Source organism: Diadema antillarum, unplaced genomic scaffold (assembly GCF_040938485.1).
Source record: "Diadema antillarum isolate AM-2024a unplaced genomic scaffold, OU_Dant_1.0 seq00001232_RagTag, whole genome shotgun sequence".
NCBI lineage: Eukaryota > Metazoa > Echinodermata > Echinoidea > Diadematoida > Diadematidae > Diadema > Diadema antillarum.
In genome coordinates this window covers 195,781-215,653 of record NW_027272020.1, presented here as the reverse complement: position 1 = coordinate 215,653, position 19,873 = coordinate 195,781, and the positions used below count along the sequence as shown (strand labels likewise).

The 19,873-nt window shown below is 40.0% G+C and overlaps 1 protein-coding gene across 1 annotated transcript in view; it reads right to left on the bottom strand.

The window, feature by feature from the left end:
* Positions 1-19,873, bottom strand: part of LOC139745066 (nuclear receptor-binding protein-like) — a 59,441-nt gene that overhangs the window by 21,796 nt on the left and 17,772 nt on the right. Inside the window, exon 4 of the mRNA XM_071655479.1 lies at positions 18,263-18,393. Coding sequence (XP_071511580.1) covers positions 18,263-18,393 — 131 coding nt within the window. The remainder of the gene's footprint in view (positions 1-18,262; positions 18,394-19,873) is intronic.

Here is a 19,873-nt window from a genome sequence, read left to right as displayed (position 1 = left end):
ATAGATTGTGAACAGGCCCCTTTGACATCCAAAACCAATGTGAACAGATCTTTAATCACTGCCAGTAGACATTTGATTAAAGCCTACATGTACATATCTTTCGCTGTAATGTCATTACAAGTGACACAGTATGACAGGATACTGCAGTGTCAGAATGTGTACGAGTGTGTGTGTGTGTGTGGGGGGGGGGTGGATGTTTTGATTGATGCTATTTATACCCTACAGTATCAAGTATAAAGCTGTCTCTGCAACTTCCTTGCTGGCTGAAAAAAAAGCATGTAATGGCATTGGGCAAAATTCTGCAAGGATTACAAGGAAGCATGCCCTACAGCAAAATCAAAGAAGGCACAACTTGACGACATGCATTCAGTATTGAGGCTTGCATCAGCACACAAACACACACACACACACACAAACAAACATAGCAAAACAGACACAAATCAAAATGCTACACTAATGAGTGGGACAACCAAAAAGTACCACTGGGGCAAGTGCAGTGCAAGAGGTTCCCCGACTACCAACCATGATCACTCACCTTTGGTGGAAGTAGCGTGAATACACTTTTTTTTTTTTTAAACTCTGTTTCCATATTTTCTATTTTCTATTTTCTAAAGAAATTAAAACTCCTGAGCAGATGAAATTTGGCATCACATGATGAAGTCATATTCTACCCAGAATGACTACAACACAAAGATCTATTGAAAAGAAAGAAACTTGATGCACTGGAATATTTGAATACCGGTACTTTACTAGCTAGCCTACGGCTGTTCAACCTCCGTTAATAGAAATACAAAAAGTTTCATTGACGCGGTGCTAACAATACAACAATCGGTGGAATGTTCAGGCCTGTCTTTAAAATGAGTCATCATTTTAGATTACTTGTACCTAATTTGCCACAAAGCAGAGAACTCCAAATCAATGAAGAAAGTGTGTACACACAAAGATTTCTAAGGTACAGGATGTATCTTTGTGAAGTTCTTTCACTTCGTCGGTTTCTTGGTTCACTACTTGTCAGAAGCTGCTGCACACATTCATGCCACTGCTACCTGTATAAAGTGATTCACAGCTGGAAGGATTTAAATACAGAATACCACACATAATTATCAGCTAACTCGTAAGCATTTGCAGTGTCTTTAATAATACAGGGCAAACATTTACTGGGGCAAAAACTGTCAAAGTGCTTTCAATATAATTTAGTATGTCCGGATACAAGATTTGAAACAGACCATCAGTTCCGTCCACTGTACAATGTATAAACATTGCAAGAGACCATAAGGTACCAGTAGTAACTGCAGTTTCCTCTTTGAAGGAGTGACCAATGGTACTCCAGTATCTGGCTTCACAAACACAAACCTTGTACACACTTGTGCTGGCTGTATTGATATCAGTGCTTGTTAGTGTTATCATTTTTTCACTTCCCTCTTCATTTCTGCATACATACACTTGTACTGTATACACACAGAGCAGTCCAAAATGAATGTAATGAATAAGCTCACTCTGATAAATCTATGCATGGGCGTATTGCGATCAACTATTCTGTGAATTCCTTACATCCCAAATAACTCGAGAATGCTGTGTAGGTACAATGTCCCATACATACAACACAAACACTCTGTGAGTGGTGAAGACTAGAGGCCCCTTTTCAAAAGGCATGATGAAGGGATTCCCCAACAACACAATACAAACCTACATTGTATCAATGGGTGCGTTTATCTAAAAATTTTCTGAGGCAGGATCACGATCCTAAACACGTTTGAGGCATTTTCGCGTGATGAATAAACGCAACCGTTTTTTCAAACGCATTTAGAAATGACGACTTGAAACGCCATTCAAAGGGTGTTTTGAAATACATCCGAGACCACGATCACCTTTCTTGGGAGTAGATAAACGCAATGCTGTTTTGAAACGTGTTTATATCTCCATGCAGTATACAACCCGCAAGTTACAACACCGACCGCAGTTGACCTCTGCTCCTCGGGTCGAACTGCGCAAAGCAGCTGCACAGTGACAACACTTGAATTGCGATTCGATGGGTAGATAAACGCAGCAACCCAAGAATCGCAAACACGATTCCAAACCTACATGTATTTTGAAATGTGATTCTCTCTCTCAAGTTTAGATAAACGCAGCCTATGACCGGTGTCACCCTATAAAGTCCTAACAGTACTGGTTGAGGTGGGGATTCAGGTTTATAACATTCCTAAGTGAGATAATGAGAAACCTCTTATGAAATATGAAAGAGCATGTAATTTCAAGAAGGATTCAACTTTCATTTGATGAAAATTTGTTTTCAAAAGGCTGAGATATCCAAAAAAGAGATGATAATAATAAAAGGCGACAGGCCACGCCTTTTATTAGGATCTCTTTGTTTCACCTTGTTTTTGGATATCTCAGCCATTTCAAAACCGATTTTCATCAAATCAACTTTTGATACCCCTTAGAATTGCATGCTCTTTGACATCTCATAGAGTGGTTTCTGAATATCTCGCAAAACGTTAAAAGCTAAATCCTCATCTCAACCAGAACTGTGTCCACCCTTTAAGGGAACGGTGCAGTTGAATGTTTCAGATGGCTTCGTGCAAAACAAAAATGGGACTTTTTCAGACTGGACAGTCTTTTTTTTAAAGATTAACTGTAGGCCTAGACATTACACTAAATAAGGAAGAAAAAACACCGTCAAAGTTATTTGAGAACCAGCAATCCAATGGTGCAAATCATCATACCATGGCAACTTATTACAAATAAAAAGGGAATATGAAACCTGTCTGTGTCGATATTGGGTCAATTATGATAACATCATCAATGTGTTCAATCTAGATGCAGCAGAGAACAGGATGTATGTGGAAATTTGTATTTATAATCACTGACTGCAATCATCCACAAAGAGCAAGAAACAGTTCTCCTGCATTTGCCAGTGAATTGAGACAATAAACCACAAAGCCCCATGGTCCCTCTGGCAAAAAAAAACGGACTTTGGTCGATACAAAAATGATCCTAACATCAATTCAACTGCTTGGGTTGTGGTGACACAGAGAAGTACCATGTCATCAGACTAGGATTGCAATACTTAAAATATGTACCTAAATCTCAAGCATAAATCAAGTGAGGTATTAGCTCGCGGAGGAATGTCATCTATAAATCTGCAGCATCATGGAAATAAAAATCATCAACGGCTCAGTGGAGGGTTGAGCGAGTTTAAGGTGTGTAACACGCAAAATTTTTATGACAACTGAAATATCTTGCAGTCACTTAAAATGGTGTCTTGTGGGTAGCCTGGCAGCTGTCTCGATCCTAGGCCCCTGGGATTGTGTGCACAACAACTCAGATGAAAAGAAAACTCAAGGCCTGTTCATACACATCTGAAAATAATGTTCCATAAAAATCTATGTTTGCAATGCAAAAAACAGTCAATTCTTATGTGGTGACATACACAAAAAAAGTCATTATTGCAATCTGCAATGGGATACAAAAATCAGTTCATTTTGAACTCTTTTTGTATGTGTTATCAAAATATACAGCCATACATTTTGCGCGAACTGCACAATTTTTTGTTTGTTTGTTTGTAGATTCTTACAAACAAACAAAAAAATCAGTGAAGCAACTTCTCACACTGTGCAATAGTCCAGGGTGAGGGTGCCCAGGGTCATGCTCCGTCTTTGTTCAGGCAAGCACAGATATGGGATTGTACGTGTTTCCCCGAGCAGCTGAATGAGTTTCTTTTCTTCTTCTTCTTAATTTGTTTTTTTTTTCTTGCTATATTTGAAAACCAGGAAGTTTGCATTAATGCAACCTCCTCCCCACCCCCAAGAAGAAAAAAAAAAAACACAAAACAAAACCAAGAAACAAAAACCCTCAATAATTTGTCTTTTGCTTTGTCTGTACCTAGCAGACAATTTCTTGAAAGCCAAAGACTTATTCAGGGCATCTTCTTGTGGTACAGGTACAATTGTAGGCCTACACTGTACTTCTTCATGAATGCATTGAACAAGTGACCAGATGGGAAGTCAAGAAAGGTCAATTTTCAATTTTCTTCCTCTTAATGCACGAAAGGTTCAGTTTAAAAGGCCATGCATACAATGTACATTCTACATGTAGGCCTATATTTGATCGCAGGGTACATACAGTATGAAAGAAGACTATATGATACAGTTTTGCACATTGGCATGTTACATGAGTTTTCAATTTAGCTACCAACATTTGAACGGATTTACTTTCACAAGTGCTTTACTTTTTTTCGAAATGTGACTTCTGCATTGGTAATTTTCACTTTCCAATGAACTACTCCCATCAACACCAAGTATGTGTAGGCGTGTCTTCATCAGCCCGAAGTTTCAAAATAGCGCGCTATCTTGCGGTTACCAAACTAGTCCGATGTCAAAATAGCGCGCTAACTGTGTAGTGAAGATGCAAATAGCGCGCTATTTGATCGGGAAAATTTTCCCCAAAATCTTGGTCTAGTTCATGAACTAGAGCGCTAATTCATGAAATAGCGCGCTATTTTGGGTGCGTCTCCATCAGCCCGAAATTTTCTCGATCCCTCCACGCTTCTGGTTAGCCAGCTGGCTATGGAAAGCGCATGTACAAGCTACAAACAGTGATTGTGTATAGTACACACTCTGTACATGCACGGTTTATTCAAGGATCACATGTGTGTACTAGGCCTACTGTTGTTGACATCTTTAAAATTAGAGGTGATTTCTCTCACCTCCCTATTAAAACTCAGTGCCGTGCATGTTAACTGTTTTTTGTAAACTTCTTCTTCTGGTCCACTCTACCTTAGCTGAAGATTCTTGCAGATTGTGTGTATTTTGGATTTGTTTAAACATTGCAATTCGTTAATTTCATATAAGATGCCTCACTGGACAGAAGAAAGAGTAGCGTTATTAATATCCCGTGGCATTGGAGAGAATATACTCTCCTGCTCACCTCCCTGGTTGAAGTATCGTACATACAGTGATATAGGAGATTTTGAGTGGGGAAATCCACTTTCGAACCGCGAGCTACAATGATGTAGGCAGAGTAATATTGCAAAGTGCGCATGCGTCAATTTTTGGGCTAATTTCCTGAAGCAGGCTGTTCGAGCTGATGAAGACGCACATTCGCTGTATCGGGCTATTTTCTATTAAAGACCGCAAAATATCCCGCTAGTTTGAACTTCGGGCTGATGAAGACACGCCTTGTGGGTACTTCTCTTTAATAGTGAGTGATTGGAATGGGATCTATTCAGTAATGTAAACAACAGTAACGGTTGGATAGCTTCAATTTCCCCCATGTCATACTGGCGTGCGTGTTGCGCTCCATCAACAGCAGATGACATCACGCAGAAAAACATGATGCCTTTGGAAAACAGCAGCAGACGATAATTATCCAGCCTGTGAGATGCTCAAAAACTCATTACACAGTCAAAAGCCACATAACAAGAAGCAGCTACACGTACACTCTTGGAGAACCAACTAATGGCTAGGAGCCATAACCAAAGTGGAATCTTAAGTAGTATCAGACACACTGCCATCACAGATCTCCAACATTTGGAAATGGCGATGCAAGGGATTCAATTTGCCCCCCCCCCCATCCCCCACCTACATGTAGTTACAAAGGTGTATATCCACTCATATAAAACAGGACCTCCCTCAGCACTTCGTAATTTGGGGGTCTGCTTGCCAAGCCAACAATTGAATGTTCCCTACTTGTGAATTTGGCTTTGGATCAATTTGCAGTTCAAGTTTAGTCATCTTCACAGCCAACTTGGCACAATATACTCTTGTGGGGTTAAATCAATACAGCTACAAAAATGAACACTCCTGAGCCTGGCTGACCCCCTTTTACGACCCAGAAGTCAATAAAAAACGATGAATATCTCCTGATAGCAACTCATTAGTGGATGGCCTCCTCTCCAGATGCTGTCTTGAAAATATTCGCTCAGTCTACTCGCTCTCAGCATTCCCCACTGACCTAGCATGAACAATATCTCTTGATGCTGTGGTGTATTTCGATTGAGACACAGGGGGTCATACCTCATAGAATTATTTCCCACATGCTTGTCTGCTTGAAACATTTTTCATATAAAAATCAATCACAATAAAGATCCTTAGACTTTGAAAATCATCATTGCTGAAAAATAAAATCAATAAATAGAATCCATATCTATTAAACACAGCTACAGTCGCTATGGTGGAGGCAACTGACTTGGTGGATTTCACTTTACTTTGATTAGTTGATACTAAGGTAAACTGTATTTCAACAGCAAGTGTTGATAATACCTTTACATCCCTGTGCTATATGAAATCTCTTTTTTTTTTCCATTCCTGTAATCTATATCTGTCAAAAATGTCAGAAGTGACTGCTGACTCTTTCTCGTGCATTTGCTTCACAAATATGGGGTCCACAATTGACCGATACCATAAGGCGGATACAGCATTGCACGTCAGATGTGGGGTGGTTCTTTGAATTTTTCCTTTCTCTGAACAGGAGGGATTATTACCAATCAATGATAAAAAGGAGAATGTGTTTATACTGAGTCAACCAAGCCAGACAATGACTTGAAAATAACCCCCGTCTTCCCAAGAATCAATTTGGACTGAAGATGGGGGGAACGCTGGTGAATGAAGCTTGATACATATCTTTTGTCGGCGATAATCCCCTTTCAATGGCGACGGAAATCACTGAGGGTTAATGGAGCTTCATGCTGTCTTCTCCTCTCCCCTGCATTGATCACACATCCTTCGCCCGGGCAAACTAAAGATCTGTTTCTCCATGTCTTACGGGTCCCAGAATCTTAATATTCTACCCACATGCATAGGGCCTGGCAGCTCAGATGCCTTAGGATCACTCCTTCCTCCTCCGCCCCCTTCCTATTTTTTTTTCCTCCTCACATTTCCCAAAGTATACAAATGGGCATAAAAACACAACCCACTGGATACGATGGAAAAGGTGAGAAAAGTGGGAATGAATATTCTTGAAGCTGTTGATGCACGTTGAAACCCCTAGGTGAGGATTTTAACTCGATAAATACCTCAAGAGACACACCAGTCCAGTGAGTGAGGTACCTCTCTTTCTCCACACCGTCAAGAATATCGTTAACCCGTTGAGGACGAGTCCCAAGTATACTTGGGGAGGTGTCTATTGGAAATGCATGTTGTAGCAAAATCAGACTGTCCTCAACAGGTTAAATGTGTGGGTTTATGTGCTGTTACTGTAGTGAAGGTTTGATGCTCTGTACAAATTATCTCTCTTTAAAAGTATTATCTACAGGCTGTAAGTTTGTTCATTCATTCATTTTTGTAAGGATCTGGAAATTGCTGTAAAAATGATCCAAAAAAAAGAAGAAGAAAAAGAAAAGAAAAACGAAAGCTTTGAAAGGAATATGTAACTGAAACTGTAGAGTTCAAATTCTTATTCTGGTTTGGGGAAATTTTATATACATGTACTTTATCGTTGTGCTGTCAATAAAACATGATCCAGAGATTACCGTTTCAATGATAGTACATTTTGATTTTAATAAAACTGCATCACTCCATGATATTCCTGAAGTTTTAAGTATGTCATGGCATTAGATTATTCCCCCCCCCCCCCTTCAGTTTGGCATGAGTTCAAACATATAGGTAATGGCAGCATTTGGTGTACTAAGATAAGATACACTGTACTTTTTGTTTTTCTTTTCTTTTTATCATCTAGTTACATGTAGGTTTATTTCACAGGAAATATTTCAGGTGTAATTCAGGTTGCATGTCTACAAAGCATACAAAGAGTTTATGTTTGGGTGACCAGTCACTGAGTTTGTGACACGATTGTTGTATCTCAGACTCAGGCACCAATAGGCCTACACTAAATTGTAGTGATCAGTGAGGAGACTTGCTTCACTACCTGATTACTGCAAAAATTTTCAAAACCTTTACAGGAATAGTGTGTTCACAAAACCAGAAACGTGATTAGACTGGGATATCTTTTGAGGCATATTCCCTCCTGAGTACTTTTGTGAACTTGGGGCCAAGACAGGGGGTAATTCTGTCTGCTGAGGACCAGTGGGTTAAACAATACGTCAATAGTATGAAGGTATGCATTAGCCTTTCGATACAGCGCTTCTCTCCTGCATGAGAGATACATCCGTAAACTGAGGCTTTGGTTTCACCCTTTTTCACACCTCTACGGTTCCTCGTCATTTGAGTCACTGTACACACACAGGTCTAGTTTACAGTGGTGGGCTAGTCTTTTTGACCAGACCCATCAATAGCAATACATCACAAAAGAATGGGATCATCGAATCCCAGAGCTACAATGCAGCTGTTCTTTGTATTTTTCTATCTATTTGCAGAGTAATGCCAAAGGTGGAGGGGGAGGGGAGTATTTGGGAACTTTGCAGATCAGAGTTTTGATGTGCGGTACAGCAGAGAATGGTTCACAGTTCTCTACAATGTACACACGTATGTGCATCAACTTCAAGACATTCAAATCATGTTCATCTCATAAGATGTATGATTTTCATGAAATATTCATTGCAGTCATTACAGCGCCTGGAGGATGCCCATGGCTGTGAAGTCTCCTTGCGTAAATTGCAGAGGAGAAGGTGGTAGGTTGGGGGTGGGGAAGGGGAGGCGGTCTTGCTCAGTGATGGCCCTCTGGAGCACAGCAGGCACTCTGACAAATTACACATCACAGTGCTCAGAATCATGATCACAGTGTGACACCAGCACATATAAATTGGATCCTGATGTTTCAAACATGTTTGATGTGAGACTGAGAGAAAAAAAAAAACTTACTGAAATTATCATCAATTCTAAATTTCAGATTTTTTAATATTTACCAATGTCATCTTGGTTTTTTTTTCTTTCTTTTTTGTGCACATGTATGCTTTTTGGAATGTAAAAAAGTTTTGTGGGAGAAATAGGATGGGGTATTAACCTTACAGGGTCATCTGACTTTATTCCATCAAACTATCTAGTCACATTCACACACAGGACTTATGCCTGTCTGCTTTTTGCATTGGGATGCAAACATCTATCTTATTTGCTACCATTTATAATGCACGGCTTTAAAAAAAAAAAAAAAAAAAAAAAAAAAAAATCACACAGCTGCAATTATGAACCATTCTGAATCTTCAGAATGCACATGCCCACATGTAGGCTTAAATAATGACTGGAGCGTGATCACGAGCACCAAAGTGTATTCACCCTGTGTGGGGGGATGCATTATGGGTTTAAAAAAGTTGATGGTCTTTGCATGCCATTCACACATGCCAAACGGGGCAGATTATTACTGAAAGACTAAAAAAAGAAATCAAGCTGGACCGATTTTGGCATCACAATGTACATATCGTCGCTGGGGTGACAAGACCTTGTATCTGAAATTTTGGTGAAAATGATTTTTTTTTTAAATTAATGGTCAAATAATGGGTTAAGTGATGTCCTGGCAAAATCCCAACTGTCTTACTCCAAAAATGAAGCCACCACGGCATGTCAAAGGAAAGGCTATCCCATTCGCTATAGTGCTTTGGCCGCCATGTTTTCTGGCTCTCCTGAACATTTGACATTTTGTAGATACGAGGTCTTGTCGCCCCAGCGATGATATGCATGTGTACCTATCATGAGAGTAAATCATTTTTGTGTGACTATCTTGGTGACCACTAATAACAATCATCAGTTTTTGAACCACGTTGCAAGATTGATTTTTTTTTTTTTTTCAAGTCAATTACAGGTGTGTGTGAATGCAGCCATCCTGGCATTTTGCTCATACAGAGTGACACATCGTATTGGAAGTTGTGCTTTGGATACAACCAGAGAGAAGCTTAGGCTGAGAAGGGAAAGAGCCAATAGTCAAATAAGGGGGGGGGGGTAGATCAACGGAAGGAGACAGAAGACAAATCCCAAAGTCCCTCTTGTAAACACAACTCTCATCCCTGCAAATAGTTGACTGTCCCACATATAGCCTTTGTCCAAGTATAGTTTGAGTCTGAGGTGTCAGACCCAGATTTGCCTACTACTTGAAAGTCATGCAGTCTGAACTTCTAAGGACAAGGACATTTAGTCTCTGGGGGGCTTGAATGAAGAATGTACAGATTATCTCCACAAATGAATTGAGCCTTTGCACAGCACTCTTGACCTTGGCTTTAGTGGAAGTTGGAAATCTTATCTTTACAATTACTTGCCCCTCCTTTTTTTTTCTTTATAACCACTTCACACCATCCATTCTGTTAAACCTAAACAAATATTTACAATTTCTCACCACAAGAACAAACAGGAAGATATGATCACATCCCTCCCCCTTCAACAGTTTAGAGATTGATACCAGGTATTTTATGCCACTATGGGCATATTCACTGTGTTTTGCTATCAAAGAATATGATACAGGATACTGCGTTGAGTTGTGTTGATGATTTGTATGGGCCAGCATACCACAGGAGTTCCATCATAAGTTACAATACACACATAATATTAAAACTATTATTTAGTCTGAAGGGTAGGATAAACTGTACTCACATCATTATTAACCTTAAAGGTAGGGAATCCCATTTGCACGCCTTAAATGAAGAGCTGTATAAATACAGTGGTATGTTGAAGAGAGTATCATTTTAGAAACTCCCATAAAGTATTGAAAGTGGAAGGTAACATTTAGTACATTTTTTTTGACCGTTAGATTTTGAATTGAATTGTTTTCGGGACTCACCGTAAATTCCAGTACATTTATACTAGGCTACCTTTGCAGACCCATGTACTGCATGTGTGTCCATCATGTATATTTTGTGAAGAAAGTTCATCAACACTTACAAACATTTCTACATACATTCTTGCCACACACTCTATATGTTATTACTATTTATTATTACATCAGCTCTTGTACTTTTAGATTTGGGTTTATAGATCACAAATACAGAAGAATGCAACAAAAAGGCTGAAGTGTGGCTGACACACAGAACTACTGAGTAGTTGAGCTTTGTGCATTATTCAAATTTTAGATAACTGTTGACTTCCAAATTCCTAAGCAGTGGCCTAAGCAAGTCCCCTGAGGTTCATATTTAATGTTTTGCTGCATTTTGGGAGGTCTGTAAAAGGTATCCCCTACCTTTAAAGAAGAAGTAGAAGATGAAGATGAAGAAGAAGAAGAAAGAAGAAGAAGAAGAAGAAGAAGAAGAAGAAGAAAAACCATCCAAAGAATGCCCAAACCTTGCTTTGTATTGATATTCAATTCCTACGTAAGGGCAGTATAAACATTGTCATGCAGCTGGTAATGGGGTTATCATGTTCAGTAAATCCAACTATATTCAAAGGCATCCTGTTGGCTTTTGCACACCAGTACAAATCTTGTCTCACATATGATGTGTATTGTGATAAAACTGTCAAAAAGTGCATTGCACTTCATAATGCTCGACAATGTCTGAAAAGGTAAAATGAAACCCCAAATTGACAGTCATTGTATTGCCATCCTGTACTGGATGTTCATGGCGTACAATGTAGTTGCTTGTTTTGATTTTTCCACAATGAAGTGTGTGAAGTTCATCCTGTCATAAATACATCGAGTCTGCCCATGCAGGGAAACGACAACAAAGCTTTCATAAGCCCCATCCCCCCCCCCCCCCCCCCCCCCCCCCCCCCGTGTGTGTGTGTGTGTCTGTGTGTGTGTACACACACACAGACACACAGGAAAAACAAACTGGACAAAAAGGAAGACCAAGGAAGGGGAAAAATCAAAATGGTTTCTGTTCTCTCGCCACATCCTTCTACTAATGTGGAAAAGACTGAGCACTCTACATAAATTCTTTGTTCCATACAAACGTGTAAATGTGGCAAGTTTCTACCTTACTGCACGATCAAATGTCAAGAGTGCATTTGAACTCTAACCATACATGTAGGCCTAATACTACAGTAGTACCGTTACCAGTCATGCACAGTGCTACAATGTACAGCTGTGTGTATAAGGAGTTCCTACATCAGTTTCATGCCATTCTTACTGACTTTGTTTGAGATAAAATGAAACAGAATAGGACATTGACAAAATAGAAGCACGAATGCACAAAAAAGGAAATTGATATGAAACAAAAAACTTTGAAAAGGACAAAAATTACCAGGTAATACTATTAGTTCAAAATAGCAGCAATTTTTGTATAAAACTCAAACCATTCCTTGTTCTTATAGTGACTTTCATCTGAAGAATGATACAGACGTACCAATGCAGAAGTTGGATTCAGAAAAATAGTGTCATCACATAGCAGAACCAATGATACGATAGAAATATATACCAAAACAGCTTGATACAGTAGGCCCCTATGTCAAAAATATCCGAAGTAACTACTCTGAACAGCAACAAACATACAACTTAAATAATGGGGGGAGGGGGGTAAAAAGGCACGGTCTATGAAATGTAAGGATTAATGTAAAGGTGAGAGCACTTTGAGTTACAATCATGCTCAGGTGATGGCCTGCAGCTAATTTCGGTGTGATAGAAGACCCAGGCCATTTGATGCTCACGGTGTCACGCTGAGGTGGGGGCAGCATCACCCCAGGTGTTGGGCTGCCCTACGTGTAGGGACAGGGACCGATCGGAGCATCAACCATCGTCTTCCAGTGTGATTGATATCACCCCCCAGAGTCTTGGTGGTGGGACTGCTTTGAAGTGTCTGGGTAAACATGGGAGACACTGACAACAATACGTGTATGCAGAAACTAAACTGCACACAACGGTATTCCGAGACTTGGCAGTAAGCAGTCCAGCAAAAGTGGGTTAAATGGGAATTATTCAGAGGAACTTCCATGTAGGCCTACACAAAAATGCAAACATGCAAACACACACACAATCTCAAACTGATGAATCTCAATTCCCTCTGTTTGTGCGTGCGTGAGTATGGTGTGTGTTTGCATGCATTTGTGTAGGTGAACATGCAGTTGCACATTGTAGTAAGCTTATATTTTACTTTAGACTCATTGCCCTATGCTGTTGCCTGCGAGCAGTACATGAAGGCCTACACAAATTGTGCCACAGTGGCTTCATGAGGCAGCTTCAATGGCTACATTTGTGTAAGCGTGCCATAGCTACAGTATGAATTCCACTCATTCCTTATAACCCGAAATCCACTCCCCAAAGAACAACTTCGGCAAGAACTGCCTCCGAACAGAACTCTAGAAGTTGCCCCTGTATAACACACATCTGAGTCTGTGATAACAGCTTGGCACCTGGGTCATTTGGTGGCCATCCCTGACCAGTTTTCTCTTTATTTAGAGCACAAACTACATGTGCAGTAAGCACAAGTTGATTTATGACAGAATTCCTTACCATTGACCCTTATACCCTGGCCTCCGTCCTCTCAAACAGCCCAAGCCCCTCCCCCTGCCCGCCCCCCCCCCAAAAAAAAAAAAAAAAATAAAATAAAATAAAGTAAAAACTCCACTACCAAAGTGCTGGAGTTCAGAGTGTTATTAAATAAAAAATATCTCTCTCACCTGCCCTGATGGACAGTTAGGCAAAGGCCCCATGCTTTCAACAGGTACATTCATACTTATTTTACATCAGGTTTGTAGGCCTACAAGTTTATATCCCAGAATTTACACTTTAGAGCCTACACTTGTAGGTATACAGTAACATACAGTGATTGTACCCAGCTGCCCACCTCAGAGATGAACAATACTGGTGATAGAATGGGAAGGGGGGCAATGATATAAAATGCTATTCAATGACTGTAGCATGTTTAAAACAAGTGCATAAAATGTACAGTATATTTTACTTGAAAACATTTTATACCGTATCTATGGAAAATTTTTCTAGCTCACTAAGAACAGAAGATGCATTCCAAAATTTGAGAGGAATTTACAATAACACACTTGTGTATATTTGCAAACAAGGAAGAAGTCTGATCTTCAGAATGTCATGCTATTGAGCCCTCTCTGACACACTCCCAATACACACATTGGCCTCAAATTATGTGGAACTTGGCAGGGTTTGTAAATTTTGCAGCCAAGATCCTCTTCGGAGGCTGAACAAGATTTGATTATTTTGTTTACAGAGTGCATCAAGCTATGGCAGGGTACATTCTCTTGGACACTATCACAGTTTTCAACAAACTTCACCAGTCATGTAGCATAACAAAGTGTACGAGAGCACATTTCCTAGAGCTCTAAAAGTGAATGACAGATTAGATTGTGAGAAAGGTATAAGTAGTTAAGTTTAATTTTCATTTTGTATAATTGATTATATTTGCTATCTGTAAATACACTCTGTCCGTTGGTCTTTGATGTCACCGTGTACCATCCCAGTAGGCCCTTCCACACAGACGCTGTAGCTTCCTACGAAAAGCTGCAACAGGGATTAGGTCCCTACTTCTTCAAGGATCAAGAAGTTATATTGAATATCTTGTCATCATCATCATCTTCTTCTGGCCTATCCCCATCCCGCAGTTGATTCATGGAAAAGATTCGGGAAAATGAGCTGCATTTATTGCAGATATTCAATGACTAACATCAAGCATTTAAAAATATGAACTTGGAGTATACCTTTTATGTTCAAAAGAATAAATAATGGTATAAAGTTGCCTTTGGCATGAATTTAACATTCTAACATCAGGTAATGATTTTTTTTCTCTCTCTCTCTTTCCATAGTAGATACCATAAAGGGGAAAAAATCAACAAAAACCAGGAAAGAACAATTACCACTGAACAAATATTTGTTGGTACCTGTATCCTGTAACCTAATTTGACCCCCTCCCCCCCCCCCCCCCCCCCCATCAAGCTTACTACTCATTAGACATTCTTTACTCTGACACTACATTGCATTCATGTACATTACGTGTAGCTTTTGTTCATCAGGAAGGGATGCACACTGGACCATACCATGGCAGGGCAACAAGTCTCTCAAGATTCCTTCTTCAATGACCCCTTCCTTTTTGTGTGTGTGGTTATCATGGTTCAACGCACGGTATGCACCACTACACTTTGTTACTGTATAGGTACAGCAGCTAATTACAACAGAATTGAAATTACCATCCAAGCTGAGGGGAAAACAGTATTGTTTTCCCCCTCCCCTTTTCACACACCAATGGCCCCATTATTTGCAAGCACTTGTCTATTATCCTATCCAAGGCAGGGTGCTGAACCCGGCTTGACTATGTGTCCAGGGAAATTAAAATCTGCCATGCGACAAGCAAATTGAATCAGAAAGTTGCCTGTTTACTACATAGGACCCTTGCTCCAATGTTTATACAGGCAAGTGGCTAAAATATCATTTGTAATGCCCTGCTACGGCAAGCACACATCGGCATCAGGAAGTTATCTGAAAAGATACAATGAAGTGCTCATCAAGAAAAGAAAAAAGGAGGGGGGGGGGGAGCAAGGTGTACTGTACAGTTAAAAAACTTTATCCAACTTTGATAGAAAGGGACAAACTTTTCTTAATAGAATTAAAGGGAGCCTTGAGGCAACCAGGTTTACTTCAAGCACCCAAAACAAACACCTGCTGCTTTGCTTTGAAGAGAAAGTACAATTCTGGTTTGGGCCAATTTCTGAAGTTTCACTATCATGTACACTAGAATACACATCTTGCATGTCCATACAGGATGTACTTCCTAAAGTTGCTCAGCCCCAAATGTACCTTCACTTCTTACATCACAATAGGAGTGACATCACAACCCTCTTCAGAGAGTGTTGATTAGGAGCGTCAATGAAAATTATGTAACTTCACTGTCGAACAAAAGGGCGATGCACTATGCAATGTCCTGTGTGACAATTAATACTTTCCTACAGTGTTTGGCCGACGAACAGTACCAGTCCTCAAATCTGAACACTTGATTGTCTAATCAGTCAACAAAGGGGTCAACCAGACACACAATCCTGCCATCAATATTAGTCAGAGGTTTAATTAGGGCAAGCTCTAATTACCCACATGACCCAATCATCACAGGCTGTGCATAACTCATACTAAACTTATTTTGCAACTGCCAAATTATGGATAAGACAGTGGGGTTTTAAAAGCAAAGGACAGTGCGGTAACAAAACTGCCTGTCACATTGGAAGAACAGAGAAAAGAAATCCCTTTAAAAACTGGCTTTTCTACTTCCTTTCTAATTCCTTTTGCTGGAGTACGTGTTTTATAGTGTTAGTTTTCTTTTTCTTTTAATACTTGTTTTTTTTTTTCCAACTGCTGGAGGCAAGAAAGTGATCCTGTGCACCCAGCCTAATATCATCTTACATTTTTGGTCATCCGCTCGCGGGGTGTCACATCAAATTACCTTTGACATTGTATGCAAACAGGTTGCCAAAAGTAATGAGAAGAGTGAGAGGCAATGGGGGGGGGGGGGGGGGGGAGGGGTGAAGACTGACATCTGTGTGGGGGAGGCTTTGTAATGTGGATGTCATCCAAGACGTGTCACCAACATTTCCATTCAAGCTTTGATGGGGAACCCTGTTCCAGCTCACTCTGGGACCAACAAAGCAGTCTTGGCAAAGAATTTTTTCCACGACCCGCATCATATGAGCCAGGTTTTGTGAATGGGGTCGGGTTCACATTAAACCCTTCTCCGCCGGGGAAAACATATAATCCACCCAAAGCAATTTGATGCACCATGCCAAGAGATAGGACGTAGGCGCCTGCTAAACCCTGGGCAGATTGTACACCAACACTGTATTCCAATTTGGATTGTTAAATAATCCTGCCTATTCTCACAAATACGATGTGCTGATGTGGGTGCCACAGCGTGTGATGAGTACTAATGGATGTGATATAGAGCATAATCAGGACTAAATGAATGCATACAAGCCAAGTCTCCCACATGCAAGCCAAGAGAATGAAGTTCAATAAAACACTGATCTACAAGAGAAGAAAACAGGATTTCACCTAATGTAGGTTGGGGACCCATACATCGTGCGATGCTATTGGACACCAGTTCTCGAAGTAACTCTACTGTCGAGAGTAATATTTATCACAAAGTGGTGCACTAATCACCATGTTACCTTGAGCCACCTGTACTAATCTCATATCTTCCAAAGATCAAGTTGAGACTCTTGGGGATTCCAAAATGGAATGTTATCTCTCCTTGAAATTGGCCTTCTCACCAGCAAACAGTAATGTCTTCCTCAAGCCAATTTTTCTTTTCCACAGGTCCTGCTTTTGTTTTTTATTTTCCTTATAGAAACCATCAGAAAAGTCTATTTTGCACAAGCTCCAGCTAATCGCATGATCTTGCACAATGAAGCAGTGTAAAACGAGAACACGTAATAAAGACATGTCCAGTCTTCCCAATCTTCGTGAGCAAGGCCTCGCGTGTATTCACATTACACTGTCGTAATGAAGTTTACTGGATCCAGGTCAGGTTTATTAACTCTAGGAATATATACAAGAGCCACTACACAGCTACATTAACTCGGAGCCACTATATAGCTACATGTACCTTGAAATGTTGCAAGGACAAGGTAATCAGTGCCCCCTTCTTGCATTCTTTCTGCGTCTCATTCTACATTCTCACATATTTCCATCTCATCGTAATCCTTTTCTGCCTTTTCTCCTCCCAATGATTCCCTATATATGTCCTCCTGTGATGTACAAGGTTGTTTTGTACGCCAACGGAAGACAGACGTGCAAACTAAGCCAGCAGTTTGTAATAAGCCTGCCTTGTACGATCATAATCAAGATGTCTCCATCGTGAGAGGCCCAGTGAGACCGACAAGCAATGCCGTGTGTCACCAAGCCATCCCCTCTGTTCACGGGCAACACTGTGTCTCTTGGAGAAGATAGAAAGTGACGATTTCCAAATAAGAGAGCCCCAACTCGTGAGAGGTCCTACTTTACTCTTTGCATTGTGCTGGAGTACAGACCCAGTATTTAGTCATGATGGTAATCTGTCCTCACACACAAACACTCTGGAAAATGGACGACCGTGATACCAGCCCAATGATGTTTGCCCTAGGTGGCAAGCAACAGCCAGCAAACTGTTTTCAACTGGACACCTCATGCCATATTGAGAAAAAGAGGAAGAAGGTTGGAGGTCTGCTATTTAAGAACAAACAGAAACAAAACAAAATGCCACCATAACAAACATAGCATGCACATACACAGTCAACCCTGTCAATAGTGACCATCCTGGGGGGGGGGGGGGGGGGGGGACAAAAAAGTTGCCATTATAGACAGGTGGCCGTTACAGACAGGGTCTTTACCATGGTTGTTCTGTCTGAAATATTTTTTTATCTATTTATTCATTTTCTTGGTAGCCTTACTCGACAGGTGGCTGCTAAAGGCAGGTGACCGCTAAGGCAGGTTTGATTGTCTATCTACTGATGATGTGGATGCCTACCTTAAAGCTGATAGAATTTGTGTGCACCATCTCCTCCAGGACTTCTCCTGGATGTTCCTCTTGTCCTTCTTGATCCTCTTCAGGAACTGCTTCAGTGAGCCGGACGACATGTACTCAGTGATGAAGATTACCTGGGCAGGGATATACATGTAGATCATGCTAAAATCACAAATGTGTCGATAAATAGACAAAAGGAGGAGACATTGCTATTTAAAGACACTGATAAAGCAGGGATGCCTTTCTTGTAAACAGTATTGCAGCGCTGTATAAAAGCAAGATATTTTTACGGTATGAAATTTTTGCGAATGGGAGCTGACGCCCTTTTGTGTGGGACGAAATTTTTGTGAATTTCGGGTGCATGTTAATATAGTGAATCTTGGCTCTCGCATAATTTGCAAAATCAAAATGCATGTGAACATTTTCTGGTTTTACACTAGAAGTTAATTTAGCTGAACTGGTGGATAAACATTTTTCTACCTTCCTTGAAATAGACAAGTGTAGAGATACATTGTACACTTTGGGAAAACAGTATTGTCCTTGTAACTTGCAGCATTTTTTGAAGAAAAAAAAAGAAAAAAAAAAGAGTACAAAATACTGCAAGATAGATTTTGATGCTTTGAGCTTGAAGGTACAATGAACTGTAAACTGGAGGTGTACTAGTAGAGTTTATTGCTATAATAAAATGTCGGTGAATCACCACACATGCCATCAAGCCTTTTCATGCCAGGGACTTTGGAAGGTGTGTACAATGCTACAAGGTTTCCTATAACACAAGATTTTTTTTTCTTTTTTTTTCCTTTTTAAAGCACAATTTTGATCTCCTGACTGCTGACCATGCTTGCAAGAGACCCAGCAGAATTTGAGAAAAATCATATTTTTTTTTACATTCTTTTATAGCCTCTTTTGAGTCACAATTCTGTCCAACCTGTAATAAACTGATATCACACTCACCTGATATTAGCCAAGACAAAGAAAGGTCAACCCTTTCAGACCGCATCAGAGGTCATTTAAAATTGTGTGTGTGTGTGCATGCATAGTCTCTTTGCATAGAGTGAGGACAGCAATAAAAAAAAATACACAATCATGTGATCCATGAAAGCCATGATATTGTGCACTCTTTAAACTGTTCATATACAGTAATTCTTTTAAAGCAGTTTTAATAACAACTGACATCACACTCACATGATGTTAGCTCAGACAAAGAAAGATCAACCTTTTCAAACACATTAGAAATCATTCTTCTGTTTTTTGATTTTTCCTAAAAGTTTAGATTGGTCTGTTGCTTCTATGCTGACCAACTTTTTTTTTCTGGCACCAGTTTCTTTTAAGCCATCCACCAACAATACCACAATTCAAATGAAAATCAAAGAAAATCCATCATACAGCCTTTACGACAAAAACATCAACAACTCTGTGGTAGATATTTAATGACAAAAGTGCAAACATATATTTGAGTTACAATGTACTTGCTGACAGTATGAACAAACAGGAATAGTGAAAGCTTGCCTCATCAACGTACAATGTACAGTTGTACGTGTATGTATATGCAATGTAAAAAACAATCTTTACCACAATGATTCATATGTGGGATTCATTCATTCACAAACCTTG